The sequence below is a fragment of the Vespa velutina genome, chromosome 7 (assembly GCF_912470025.1).
Source record: "Vespa velutina chromosome 7, iVesVel2.1, whole genome shotgun sequence".
Classification (NCBI taxonomy): domain Eukaryota; kingdom Metazoa; phylum Arthropoda; class Insecta; order Hymenoptera; family Vespidae; genus Vespa; species Vespa velutina.
The window spans coordinates 7,895,079-7,911,439 of NC_062194.1; the positions used below are offsets into that span (position 1 = coordinate 7,895,079).

Sequence of the window (16,361 nt, forward strand, 5' to 3'; positions counted from 1 at the left end):
ATTTTATTCATTATATCATAATAATATATTTATTTTTTTCTTTCTTAATTCTCTTTATTTTTCTTTAACTCTTCGTATAATCATAATTAAAGAAAAAAATCATAATTAAATCGCATTATTATCCACATAATAAGTATTAAAAGAAAGAAGGAAAAAAGAAGAAGAAATAAATAAAAGAAATGTATTGAGGTAGAGATCATATCGGATTGGGTTAAAACATAAAATATAGAAATTATCATATTAATATCGTAAGCGAATTTAATGCGATATTTTTCTTTTTTTTTTTTTTTTTTTATCCCCTCCTATCCATCGTGATATATTATCATACCGAGTTATTTATAATTAATTCTCTAGCATTTACCATTGCACGCTGAGAGAATTTTTAATTTAACCTTCTACATTTGACGAGGACGTATATCCATTTCGGGAAAACATTATATTTATCTATATTATTATTATTATTAATTATTGTTATTATTATTATTATCGTTATTGTTATTATTATTATTAAATCGAATCGATGATTATTTAAAAAAACATAAGATGAGACCAAAGTGAAAGTGCAGGAGCGCAAATCGTAAATTCAATGGAATGCTTATTACAAAAAAAAAAAAAAAAAAAAGAAGAAGCAAATAAGCTGAAAGAAAAAAAAACTATTGTTTGTAATATGTAAAACTATTATTACAATTAAGAAAGAAATGGAAAAAAGAAAATGGCGAAGCTATTATTTTAAAATAATATAGAACTTCCATTACCTGTTAATTTACATATTTAAATTGTCTCTCTTTCGAATATTTTATTATTCAAAATACGTTTCCATTACTATTCAAAAACGTATTTTCTTAAAAAACGTTGTATGTGTACATATATATATATATATATATATATATATATAAAATCGATAAATTTAAAACATGAATTTCGTGCTAATTAAATGATTATAAAAATAAAAGGGAAAAAAATTATATCATCCAAATAATTACGTCTCATATTTCATCATTCACGTCTCATATTTCATCATTCACGTCTCCTATTTTTCATTAATTTATCTGTTTTACCTACGCGTAAAATTGATATCGAAATAGATTAAGTTTATTCGAGCAAACGAAACCATATTATTACAAAAGGAAAGAGAAAGAGAAAGCAAAATAGAGAGAGAAAGGAAAAAGCAATAAAATCATTATTATAAAAAAAAAAAAAAAAGAACATATAGAACTTTCATTGTCCGTACATTTGCATATTTAAATTATCTCTCTTTCGAACATTTTATTATTTAAAATACGTTTTCGTTATTATTATCAAAAACATATTTTCTTATAAAACATTGTGTGTATATATATATATATATATATATATATATATATATATATATATATATATATATATATATATATATGTACACATACAACGTTTTTTAAGAAAATACGTTTTTGAATATATATATATATATGCATTTAATTTTGTCATATATATATATATATTTATTTATTTATTTATTTATTTAATTTTATCATATATATATATATATATATATGACAAAATTAAAACATTAATTTTGCATTAATTATATAATTATAAAACAAACAAAAAATTTATCTTATCTAAATGCTTACATCTCACGTTTTATCATTTACGTTTTCAAATTTTTATTAATTTATATTTTAGTGCAAAAATAATTGATATGCAAAATTGATGTAAAAATCGAACACGTTTGTTCGGGCACACGAATCATCATAATTCGTTATCATATAAAAAAGAAATCATAAAGAAACGTGAAAGATACGATGTCGTGTGTCGTCGACAACAAAAAACGTTAAAAAAAATAGAACAGTAAAATACCATTATTATAAAAAAATTATTCAATTTTCATTATCCGTACATTTACATATTCAAATTTTCTCTCTTTCGAACATTTTATTATTTAAAATACGTTTTCATTATTATTCAAAAATATACTTTCTTAAAAAGAAATATATATATATATATATATATATATATATAATATCGAAAAAATTAAAATGTTAATTTCATGCTAATAAATATTAAATGATTATAAAAAAGAAGAAAGGAAGAGAAAACAAGAAAGAAAAAATTATTTCATCCAAAGACATACGTCTCACGTTTCATCATTTACGTTTACTATTTTTCATTAATTCATATGTTAGTGAGTCTACTTTATCTGCCTACATAGAAAATCGATGTCGAAATTGAACACGTAAGTAACTAAGTACTTACGTCGGAGGTAACAAATCGCCATGACACTGCAGTAACTGCAGACGCATTACTAAATCATTCAGCGTAAATATCCGTAACGTTGCTCGTTGTAAATTCGGCACTGCACCGTCTTCTGTTGTTTTGCTTGACCAAAACGATCGTTCGTAAAAAATAAGAAAATAAATAAAAAAAGAAAAAAAAAGGAAAAAAAATAAAAAATAAAAAGAAAGGCAGAAAAAAAAATGGTAAAGAAAATAAAAGAAAAAAGTAAAAATGGGAAATGAAGGAAAATACAAAAATGACAACAAAATTAAGAAAAAAATTAACAGAAAAATGAAAATTTGAAATAAAGAGAAAAGACAGAGAGTGAGAGAGAGAGAGAGAGAGAGAGAGAGAGAGAAAACTATCGATCGAAATCTAGAAATTTTTATGTCGATCATTCCCCATATAAATCATTAAAAATTGCGTTAAAGTTACTCGTAAGAAAAGTGTCGATGTTTTTATTGGATGGGGAAATTCATAGATTGGCAACGCGCATCGGTCTTATTATTTATATCCATCGAGACAAGATAAAGCACTTGCTCGTGAAACGGAGCTTATTGATTCGCCTTCGTCCTACGCTTATCGTCTACGACGTAAAAGAAAACGCGTTACGCATTCAACCTTCCCTCTTTCCCCCTTTCCCCATACTGCATCTCCTCGCATGCACGCGCGCACACACACACATACACACACACCAACCCACCCACCCACCTCTTACCCCTATCTTTTTTCTTTTTTTTTTTTTTTTAGTTCTTTCTTCTTTTTTTATCTCCTTTAATCCTCTTCTGTCCTTTTTGCTATTCTTTTTTTTACAAGAGAATATCTTGTCTGGGATTTGCATTGTAACAATAATTTTGTTTGACAATGTTAAATCGCAATTGGATGTGGTTTTAATTAAAAAAAAAATAAATATATATATATATATATATATATATATATATATATATATATATATATATATTATGAAACAAAAAAAAATGAATTCATCCCGTTTTATACTGTTTGTAATCTTAAAACTTTCTATTCTCTTCTGTTTTTTTATTTTTCGCTTTTCTTTTTGTTTTGACTTAAAATACTTTTATATAATATATAATAAAATTAAAAATGATAATGGTGCCTTAACGGAATAATTTTTTTATTGCAAATATTTCTTTCGTTTCTTTTTTATTTCTTTGTTATTTTCTTTTTTTTTTTTTTTTTTTTTTTTTTTTTTTTTTTTTTGTAATCTCATCTCATCAACGTAAGTGACACGTTGTCGGTTGAAGTAAAAAAACCATTTTCACGATCTATCTCTTACCTCCATTTTTTTTCTTTTTTCTTTTTTTTTTGCTTCTTTAATACGTTTCTCCATTTAGAATAATATTGCGTCTAGGATATAAATTACGAAAGTAAAGTTATGCAAATAAATTAGTAGTAGTTTTAATTAATTAATTAAAAAAAAAAAAAGGAAAAAGAAATTTTAAAAAATTGGGCTCATTTTTTATTTTGTACCGTTTGTAGTACTAAATTATATATTTTTTTTTTTGTTTCTTTTATTTGTTTTTTTTTATCTGATTTTTTTCTTTTTTTTTTTTTTTTTTTTTTACACTGATTGCTTCTCTTATCGCAAAGATCACAATAACATATTATAAAGTAAAAAAAAAAAATAATTGTTATTTTAATTAATTGCTTTATTAATTTATTTTAATAATTTCTTAATTTATTACAAATTTTTCTTTTTTCTTTTATTTCTATCTGTTATTGTATGTTTCTTGTATCATGCTGTTGTTGATCGAAAAATCGAAAAATGAACGAATGAATGACATTGGAAGAATTATTTTGTCGTTTTTCTTTTTTTACTCTTTTCTTTTCTCTCTTTTTTTTTTATATAACATCAATAATAACACCATCTCGCAACATGATATCAAAATGATCGCAATGATAGGGAACTAATATATGTTATTAGCACACTTTTTTCTTTTCCTGCTGATTCAACTATGAACTAATCTTAGTTTTCATCAATCACGTACAATTTTTTTTTTTTTGTGCTTTTTTCTTTTCACAATGAAATCAAATCGACTTGATATATTAACATGCCTATCTTTAAAATGAAACTTGAAGATTAAGACAAATTACGGACGCCGTAATAAGTTAGCCGCTATAGTGTTAAGGTTTTGGGTTAAGGTTGCGGGCGAAATGCAAGGAATAAAAAAAGGCATGTAATTTAAAAATTCCTACGGTGTTGAAAGAAGCCAAAAAAAAAGAAAAAAGAATTAAGAAAACAGCCAAAAACACCTCAACGAGTTACGTACATCTACAAATATAAATTAAAAAAAGAAATCGATCTTTTTTTCTTCTTTAAATATTTTCATTCGATAGTTTTATACGTTAAGAATATTCTCAGAAAATACGACAAATTTGTCGAATTCTCGGCATAATATTTACTTTAAACTTTAAACATTGTTTTCTTAAAACGATCGTCTTTCAAATCGGTGCCAATGATATTTTGAAATCTACGAAAACGATTTGAATGAAATTTGGCACGATCATTTTCTCGTATCATTATCGTGGTCGTTCGAAAAAAAATTTGATTTTTGTGGAACATAATTATTCTTTTCTTTTTTATCTTTCTTTTTTGTCTTTTTTTTTTTTGTCTTTTTTTTTTTAAATTATTAAAAACCAATCGGAATCGTTTAATTGTAAATTTAATCGATCGATATTTCTTTTATTCAATGAAAACATTAAAAATCAGCGTAGTGAAGAATTGACTTTTTTTGTTTTGTTTAATTTTTTAATGTCCTTTAAGATCTTTTCGTTTATTGTTTTTCGTTTTTAATAATACGACTCCGCTTAATTCCAGTAGGACGATTTCTTAGAACTCTTTCGTCGATAAATATTTCTCGAAGTATATCGTCGCTATAAATACATTTAATCATTTTTTATTAATAAAATAAATTACATGCTCAAAAAAAAAAAAAGAAGACACATCATAAAAATTATCCTTCTCTCTTTTTGATAAAATCGTCAAAGTGTATATTAATATATGACTATTTAACCTTTAACCTTATAATCCTTTTATTTAACCTTTTTATTTAACCCTTAAGGACTGTTATCTTTCGTTTGATTGAAACTCTTATTTTCTGAAAAAAAAAAAAAAAAAAAAAAAAAAGAAGAAGAAAAAAGAGAAAAAAGAAAAAAATCTAACACGAACGATAAAGAAAGAAAATGAATGTTATTTCTAGGAAATGTTGATTCGATAATATTTATTTTTAAAAAATCGTTTGAAAAAAAAAGTCCATTAAAAAATCACCGTAACGGATAAGTACCTGCGCATTGTTATTTAATCTTTTGATTAAACCCAATTCATTTTTTCTTTTTTCTTTTCTCTTTTTTTTTTTTTTTTGTTTTTTCTTTTTTTTCTATTTTCTTTAGAAAAAAAAAAAAAAGAGAGAAAGAAATTTCATTTTTATAAAATCATCTGGTTCTACGTAATTACGACATAGTAATTTATATTACTTTCTCCAGTTTTCTTTTCCAACTAACAAAAGAAACGATTATTCTCTTCGCGGTGCAGCTTTAATTACAAGATACATAACTTGGCTGAGAATCGATCGATCGGCCATAATAAAAAGTTCTTAACAGTATACCGTAGAATTTCCTCTTTCGAATTGTAAATTGTGCGGTCTTAGTGTTACGAAAGTAATTAATTAATTATTTAATTAATTAATTAATTAATTAATTAATTAGCGATCGTAATTTGCAATCTAAAATGTATTTCACTTTATCCCTTGAATTTTCGAACGAAGTAAACGAATTGTGCAGATATTCGCGTTTTAATGGCGATCAATTAAAATTCATTTATCTACGAGGACACGAATCGAATCGATATTTTATCTTATAAATCGAATTTTTATCTCGTTCGTCGAATTATTGAAACTTTTTTTTTTTTTTATATATGTACGAATGTACATCTCGTATATACCTATGGTATATACATTAATCATTAATATTGTATATGTGTATTGTATATAGGTATTATTAAAAACGTAATGACGATCCAATCAAAAAATATATATAAATTAATTTGATAAAATAAAATTGACCTTGATATCTTCTATACGTTGATCGAAATAGAAAAAAAAAAAAAAATAATTTATTTCGTGTTACGTGCACGTCGAAACCATTCAACTTTTATTTCCCAATGTATCTCTTTTTTCTTTCCTTTTTTTCTTTTTTTTTTTTTTTTTTTGTTTCACAGATATTCGATAGGGATTGATTTAAATCGAAAATTCTGTATGTATGTATGTATGTACGTATATATAAAATAAAAATAAAAATAAAAATAAAAAGAAAGATAAATAAATAAATAACATGTATATGTATATATGTATATATATATATATATATATATATATATATATATATATATATATATATATGTATACTTTCCATATAATTTATTTATTTTATTTTTTATTGATTATTATAGTATAACAAGTAAAATTTGTATCAATACGTATATATGTATCGACATATACACTGATATGTATATACAACTATGTATATGTATAAAAATTTTATTCATTTCTATCGTCGATATTTTATTATTTTATTATTCTCGCTATACTACAAACGATTGGTATACGTTGGAATGAAAAATTAAAAAAAAAAAAAAAGAAAAAAAAAAAAGAAAAAAGAAGAAGAAAAAGTTTAAATCGAAAAAAAATCCATGGAATATCTTGTTAATTCGAATCGAAATTGATTTGATTCGAGTGAAATTGAAACGCGGTGAATTCGACCCTCCAATAAAATCGTACTCTCGGTTCTGATAAGGAATATAATTATCAAAAAAAAGAAAAAAAAGAATAAAAGAAAATAAAATGAAATAAAAATGAAATAGAAATAAAATAAAAAAGAAAAAAAAGAAGGATAACAAAAATTCATTTATAAGAACGAAGTCGTATATCGAATGATACGAAACTGACGAAATATCAATGTCGTCATAAATAATGAATTAATTTAGTTAGAAATAATCTTTCATATATAAGAGTAAACCGAGCACCTGTTTTGCTTGGATGCACAAAGAACTTCTTAGTTGCTTTAATCGAGGGAAACATCTTCACGGTAGTCATTTCCTCTCTTCATAAATATGTACATAAATGCATACAACATACATACATACATACATACATACATACATACATACGTACATATATACATACATACATATAGTATCTATGTATTATATGTATATATATTTATGTATTACGCGTATGTGCGTTTATGCGATTTCGAAAGTCTCGTGCTGCACGAACAGGTTACTCATAGTAATGGCAAATTGCCAATCGTTTACCTATTTTTATCTACGTAACACACATCTCTTAAAGATTTTCGAGTTCTCATTCGTCCTTCCAAGCATAAAAATGTAAACTTATTCCGTTTCAATTAGCTTGACTAACACTTTTTAATGTTTTCCTCTTTTAACATTCTCTCCTTATTTATCTATTGTTTGAATCGGTAAGAACGAAATCTGTAATTTACTTTATTTCCTTTTTTTTTCTCCCTTATCGACGGCGATAACTTTTATATACAATGTAAACATTTTTATAAAATGATAAAATGATGAAAAATAAATTTCTATGACTTCATTTTATTGAACAATAAATATAATTGCGCAATTTTTAAATTGTTTATTTTTAATGTTTTATATCTTTAGTATTTTATATCTAAATAAAAATAAAGTTATAGAGAAAATTTTGTTTAATGGAACATTTTCTAATATTTTATATCTAAATGAACAATACTAGTAAAATTCTAACTACATCACTCGTATTGATCAACTTATACATTATATTTTCTAAAGGAACAATTAATTCCTTTTTTTTTTTTTTATTATTATTATTATTATTATTTTTTTTTGTTTTCTAATTGTCACATGAAATACATACAATTATATTTCTTTGAATTGGTCGTAACAATATTATTAACATTTCAATAGAGTTATTACACAATCGCTAGAGAAAGTGCAATGTTACAGATGATATGTGCATACATCTATGTATGTATATGTACGTGCGTATATATAATATGTATGCATGTATGAATGAATGAACGAATGTATGAATGAATGAATGAATGTATAATAAATAAATAACAGTATAGAATATTTTTTATTGAAAATATGGAGTATTTTATATCTAAATAAAACTAAATAAAATCAACGCTATAGAAAGAAATTTGTTCAGTGAAATATTTTCTAATATTTCAGACGTAAATAAATAATACTAGTATTTTTTTTTTTTTTTTTTTCTTTTTTATTGAAAATTCCTATATCTCTTATATTGATCAACCTCATATAATAAATCAATTAAAAGAACAGTTAAAGTTTTTTTCTTTTTTTATATTCCTTTATTTTCATGTGTTATAATTGTTACGTACAATGCGTACAATTAATTATTACGCATATTGATTGGAAAATTTAATGTGTTACAATTAATACGCGTTTACGTTCAAAGAGTCAAGGATTGTATTCAAATAGATCTAAGGACTGTTAACTTTTATAATATTGTATTTCGAATAAGCTTGTATGTAACGATTTGTGTAAAACAATTTTTTGAAATAATTTTTTCATTAAAAAAACTTCATGGGATTATTATTCTTAATTAGAATGGGCATTTCGAATCTATCGTGACTTTGTTCTCAACTACGATTAAAATCTTTAATAGATTCTTCATACACCATCATATTTTATTTCTAACATATTATAAACATTCTGTTTAGAACAAAAGAATTAGTAAGATATGATAAATTAATAGATTTTCAATGTTTGATGGGGGGAGGGGGCGGAAGGGGAGGGGGGGTGAAATAAAAAAATGACGAATTATCTTTCGACAATCGTAAATTCTCCTTGACACATTCAATGTGGCAAACAAAAGCGCTATGGTGAAAATGGAGTTGAACGAGTGGGAGTGGGAGTTGTTGTGATGATGGTTAAGGTGGGGTGAATGTTGGAGAATGCATTCACGATAAACGCTTTTCACTTCCTACCGGAAGATAATTAATCTGCCGAAAGAAACGTTTCGTTGCGTTCAACCGTTAAAAGAAAAAAAAAAAAAAAAAAAAAAAAAAAAAAAAAGAAAAGAAACGAAACGAAATCAACAAAAAGAAACAAAAAAAGAAAAAAACCTGAAGAATTACATATTTTTTCACAATATTTATCCGACGAAAACATGTAATAAATGAAACGGTGATGAGAAAAAATATTACATAGTATTATTTTATTTGTTTATTTATTTACTTATTTATTTGTTTTATTTATTCGCAAATAATTTTACTCGTAAAATATAGAAAATAATTATATTGGATACATATGACCAAATAATATAATATTATTACGAAATAATTTAGATACTTTTTTCTACGTTATTTCAAAGAAAAAAAAAGGAGAGGAAAAGAAATAAAAAAAATAGAAAAGTTACGGTTATTGTTTACAAAAAAAAAAAGAAAAAAAAAAAAAAGAAAGAAAGAAAGAAATAACAGAAATACGGATAATTTATTTGATAATTTTTTAAAACATGCTTTCTTTTCTCTTCTCGCCTTCCTCATACCCGCGCCACCCGCAAAATTTTATTTTGCATATCGATTGTTCTTTGCGCAATAACGATTTCAAGAACGCCGCACGCTTTTTGAAGCCTATGCCTTTGTGTTTTTTGAAATGTTTATTGTTATTTTTGAATTTTTGTTTTTTGCTCTTTTTCTTTTTCTTTTATTTATTTTTTTTTTATTTCTAATCCTTTCTCGCTGCAGAGAACGATAGTCCATATTTGTGTAATGTCTTTTACATAATTTGTGAAAAAATTGTTCTTCCCATTGTTATTATTATTGATATTATAATTATTATTAATAAAAGAAACTGTATATATATATATATTTTTTTTTTATTATTATAAATTATTATTATTATTTAATAAAAAAAAGAAAAAAAAGAAAAGGGATCGATTCTCCGAATAAAATATTGTTTTTCATCATTATTTTTGTTCATTTTTTCATTTTTATATCTTATTTAAATCCTTTTATTAGATTTTATTATATTCTTATATTCGTTTTCTTTTTTCTTTTCTTTTCTTTTCTTTTCTTTTCGTTAATTTATTTTTATTTCAATTTTTGTTTGTCTTATTTTAACTTTCTTTTATTTCCTTTTCTCTCTTTTCTCAATTTTTGCTCTATCATTTTTAATCTTATCATTTTTTAAGCTCCACTGCATGTAGACTGCATGTATTCTTATTGGCCTTGTTTTGGATTGTTTGTTACACATCAGGTCCAGGCGAATGTCCCAAGATGTCACACATTCGAGATCTACGGAGAGTCTTATAGGGACTTACACCAGGTACGTATGTAACATCGTAACAAGAGCTTTCATCGATCCACAGTGTTTCGCATTAATAGATATTCGTGAGCAAAAGAAAAAAAGCATTACAATTCGTTAGTTTATTTATTTATTTATTTATTTTCATAATTAATTACATATTGCGTAGTTCGCAAATGTCAAAACATGAAAGAAGTTACGTTTATTTGTTGCATCAAAAAAAAAAAAAAAAAAAAAAAAAAAAAAAAAAGAATGAAAGAAAAATATTAAAATAAAATTATCAAAACGACAAAAAAATGGAAATTCGGACAAATAAATTTGACATTAACAAATAATTCGATGTATCCAAAATTAGTATTAAAAACAAAGAAAAATAATCATGAATATTTTTTAATACTTTTTTGTTTTAAATGACACTTCCAAGTTTATATAAATTTTATATTAAAAAAAAAAAAAATAGAAAAATAAAAAAAATTTTTTAAATTTAAAAAAATTTTTTTAAATTAAAAGAATTCATATTGAAACTATGTTCAATAAAATTATATTGAAAAAATTGCATCAATTATTGCATTAAATTATACGCTTCAATTTAAACAACAAATTAATATATTTAATAAAAATTATAGATAAATAATATTACGAATTATTTACTTTTCGTTACTAATATTTCCACGATCTAAAGATCTTTTCAAATTTTATACTTGGAATTTTGGATTTTTGTCCATTGAGCGAAACATCGTGTCATCGTTCGAAAACGAATTGATTTCTTTCTTTTTCTTTTACCTTTCTTTTTTCTCATCAATATAAAATTTTGAAAAAATTTTTTTTAATTCCACGCTAGTCATTTTGGTGTTTTTAATTTTTTTCGCTAATTATCATTTATTTATTCGAAAACAATAAAAAAGAAACATATAAAAAATGTTTTCTTTAAATTAATAAATTACGCATTTCTAATCCTAATTGAGAATAAATTATACGATTGATTATCGATCTCTTTAATTTTAAAATGGAGATTTTGTGTAAAAAATAAAAAGAAAAAGAAGAAATCCTTTCTAGAGTCTCTTTTATTTTTGAAATTATTATTTTTCCTTTTTCTTGTTATTATCTATGACGACGCCATTTATACATCACACACAGATAAAGTCACACAGATATACGTATTTGCATATATACATAGCATATAAAAAATAGTGCATGTCAAGCTGCATCTTATATGTTAGATTTACAGCTAGATATTCATTGTCGTTTATATATCTAATGATTCCTGCGTAGAAGATAAAAGCAATAAAATAAAAAAGAATACCAAAAAAAAAAAAAAAAAAAAAAAAAAAAAAAGAAACGAACGTTTTTGATCAGTCATTTAAATATTTCTTCCAACGTTCGAAGCTTCTTTCAACGACGATATGGGGCAATATATTTGTGTTAATGTCTCTTCTAAATTCTATAATAATTAAAATGATTATTCTTATCTAATATATTTGTCGTTGAAATCTTTACAGGAGTAAAAGCCGTAGCGTGGATCACGGATTCACAGCGCCATTCGATTTGGATACTTTGAGGAACAAGGTCGAAGGAAGATTCGAATCCGTCGACAAGCTATCAAAAGGTGAGACTTTGATTTTAATTTGTATCGATTGACGTATCGATCGATCAATCTTAAATCAAATCAATCTTCAAAATAAAATTAAACGTACTTATGAATAATTTTTTTTATTCGTTCATTAATTCAATTTATGAGTCATATTATTATTACATTAATTTTGATACTGTTTAATATGACTTGATCAATAATTAAATATCGATATTTTCAACAAAAATTATGTCTATTAAATTAATAATTAATTTATTTACTTATCTATAAATTAATAAATAATTGATATAATATCGATAATTATTTATCTATTCAAATTTAAAATATTTCTCTTTAACATTATAGTTTAGGAAAAAAAATCTATTACAATAATTAGAATATATTTTATTCAAATTCTTTCAAATTATTTTTAATCAAAAAAATAATTATCCTCATTAATCTTTCTTCATTATTATTATTATTATTATTATTATTATTATTATTTTTTATTATTAAACTAAAACAACGTCTAAAAAAATAAGCCCATTTTATTTTATTTATTAATATCATCATTACTAATATGAGACACGATTTATAAAAAACGAAATCAATTAGTTCGTTAATTATTAACTTCAGATCAATATTTATTCAATAAGTTTTTAGAAGATAATCCATTAAAATATCTAATTAACGAACAAACAAAAAATACTAAGTGTTTTGTAAAAAAAAAACTAAATATTCGATTAAACCGAAAGAATGTTTTCTTTCGCATTTTAATTTAAATATTTTTGAACATAAAATTGTGAAACTTGTTTTAATATATTAAGAAGATGTATACATAAAAAAATATCCATATATACATATATACATATATATATATATATATATGTATTAGATCTTTATATCTAAAACTATATCTATATTTAGAATCTATATATCGGATTTTTTTTTATAGTTGAACGGTTTTAAAAATCGAAAATTAAGTCAAAAATGTCGAAATATATGATAATCGATATGTTTTAAATAGTATTCAAATTACTTCACATTAAAAAGTCTCTATGAAAAGACGGAAGCATCAACGTTGAATTAGAAGGTAACGATTAAAAAATGAATTAGAGGTTGCCCTTGTAACGAGATATCAAGACTAAAACGAAGGTCTCGAGATCACGGCTATTTAACGGCTATACAACCTTACAGATCCAACGAATTACATTGACTTACTTTCTTAAAGTAGCACGGACGCCATGCTCCTTTCTATCGGGATATCGCGATTATTCCATTTGATTAAACGATTTGTGTGTGTGTGTTTGTATTTATACACATACAACATATATATATATATATATATATATATATATATATAATGTGTATAGATCGTTATATCCACTCCCGTATATTCATACGATTTTTATTTTCATATAATTATATTATTTATACCACGTAAAAACGCATAGGAAATCATAAGTATGTAAGTGCAACACGTATCTATCTATCTATATATATTAATATATATATATATATGTGTGTGTGTGTGTGTGCTTGCAACGAGAATCGTGCAATTGACCCAATAAAACGAAAGATTTACGAAATCGGCCAAGTTGAGTCTTGCCAACTTATTCTTCATTGTTCATGGTTTTATCCGACATTATCTTGAAACATTGTTGAACGTTCGTTGAAATTATACTGAGGAAAAAAGAAAAAGAAAAATGGGAAAAATAAACGCGAATTTTATTCGCTTTTATGTGCAAGACAATGTTCTTTTATACGAAATCTTTTATACAAAAAACAATTGATATAAATCATTCGTTATATTAGGTTGGAAATTATGAAACGGGCGTTGAATGAAAATAAAAAACTAAACAAAAAACGGCCGTTTCATAGTTTCCAACCTAATAATTCATTCGTTTTATGTCGATCGTGATTGATATAAAAAAAAAAAAAAAAAAAAAAAAAAAAGAAATAAAAATATTCGATCATTGTTGTATAGGAAACATCGTTAAACTCGTTTGAAAAAGTATCGTTGATAATATAAAAAGAAGCATTCAATCAAAATTTTATTCGATTTCGTTTTCATAAAAGAAAATTTTCAAAATCTTTTAGAAATCTGAATATCACTCGAATGAAATTTTTATTTATTTTACATTTACATGCGACAATGATTCGACGTTTAAACATTTTAATAAAATAAAATAATGATCATCAATGATTCTTTCTAATATTAGATAAGATTAGAAGATACGTTATATATTCGATAGAAATGTTATACATATGACGCTAATGTCGACATATTTTAACGAGTAATTAATTATCGATAACGATTACCATAATAACTTGATGTCACAGTAACGTAATGTTAGATATATCTTCTAATACCTAACGTTTGTCATCAATCGCAAAGAACGATCGCTGAGGTATGCTAGAATCTTGATTTATTTCTTACGATTTGATTTATATCAAATTTGTTAAAATTTAGACCATTAGATTTTACACGGAAAAATTTTATTAATTTAATCATCTCTGAGTTAACGACAAAATTTGAATGAAAAAGATGAATAATTAAACGAAAGAAAATATTTTGCTATTATATTATTTTTTGCATAATCTATGTATATATATATATATATATGTGTGTATACAAATAATATAATATTTATCTTACTATTTTTATATATGTATCATGTATACAAATTATCTACAAGTATAGATAATAGATATATATATATATATATATTTTATATATGTATATATATATATATATATATATATATTATAATAATAATAATGTGAATATAGTAATTGTTTATATAAAAACAGTAATTATATTTATTAAAATATTACATATATATAGATTATATAAAATAATAAAATATATATACATAATAATAATTAATAATCCACGTATAAAAATAATATATAATGAAAGAGTAAACGTATTATTTATTTTTCACTTTTATTAAAAAACACGTAATATTTTTCACACATATTTACTTATCAACATTGTCTTTATCCAAAAAATCATTACAAATACTGTTTCATCAGATTTCTATAAAGATTAAAATAAAAGAAAATAAAATAAAATAAACAAATTAAATTACATAATAATAAAATACAATAATAAAATAAATAGATTAAATTTGTATGATCGAGAAGAAGAATACATAATTGACATTTAATAAATAATTGTTACAAATTCCGTTCATTCAATGCGCATGCGCATGTGTCATACAAATTATTACTGAAACGAAAAACGCTTAATTAGGACGTATTGTTCAATTTATCGTAAGTCGTAACGATCACGCGACGAACTTGAATGAAAATATAAGTACTTATATTACATTATTCGCACGACGATAACAAATTTTCGATGTTTGAATTTGATCGTTTTTAATCGTGTTTTATCGAATTTATTAAACCCATTAAAAATGTATATATCAATTTCAACGTAAGACTTTACATTCGAATAATTACGATTGAATAATTGCAATCGAATTAATTGAAAACAAAATTATCATCTAAGGTCTTTAAGGTCGTATTTAAGATTATGTTCGTTTTCTTTTTATTTATTTAGTTTTTTATTGTCATTTTATTTATTTATTTATTTTTTTTTTTTTATTTATTTTGTTATTCTTATATTTAATTTTGTTTCTCAAACGTCAATCAGACGTATTACGTAGGCGTGGTACACCTATAATTGACTAATCGGCACAAAGTGGCTTTTATATTTCTAAATAGGTCTACATTTATTAGATTACATCATCATGGAGAATGTGGCCAATAAAAAAAAAAAAAAAGAAAGAAAGAAAGATAAAAGAAAAAGAAAAGAATTCTTACTTTATACGACTTTATATGTTTTCCCTGAAGTATATATATATATACATAGGGTGTCCATTTATAAATATTCGTCAGCAAATATCACGTTACCGATTGGTTATATGAGAGTTTATTAAAACAAAATGTGGACTTCTCCAAATCGGCATCTCTACAATGCGCTTGTAAACATTTTATTTTCCTTTTAATTTTTTTTTTCTTTTTTTTTTTCTTCTTTTTTCTTTTTTTTTTATTTTTTCTTTTCTTTTTTTTTTTTTTTTTTTTTTTTTATAATTTTTTTATCTATAATTTCTTTTTTACATACTTATGTAACAGTAATTAAACGCTGATATCAAATTGATATCTAGTAAAAAATTGTTTACT

General features: G+C 23.6%; 1 protein-coding gene across 15 annotated transcripts in view; it reads left to right on the plus strand.

The window, feature by feature from the left end:
• LOC124950445 (TLD domain-containing protein 2) overlaps nt 1-16,361 on the plus strand; it is a 230,844-nt gene that overhangs the window by 150,966 nt on the left and 63,517 nt on the right. For 12 of the 15 annotated variants that reach the window (XM_047497151.1, XM_047497148.1, XM_047497147.1 and 9 more), the window contains 2 exons: nt 10,553-10,621; nt 12,100-12,206. In XM_047497151.1, coding sequence (XP_047353107.1) covers nt 10,553-10,621; nt 12,100-12,206 — 176 coding nt within the window. The remainder of the gene's footprint in view (nt 1-10,552; nt 10,622-12,099; nt 12,207-16,361) is intronic. The other 3 variants (XM_047497155.1, XM_047497149.1, XM_047497142.1) reach the window with 1 other exon arrangement.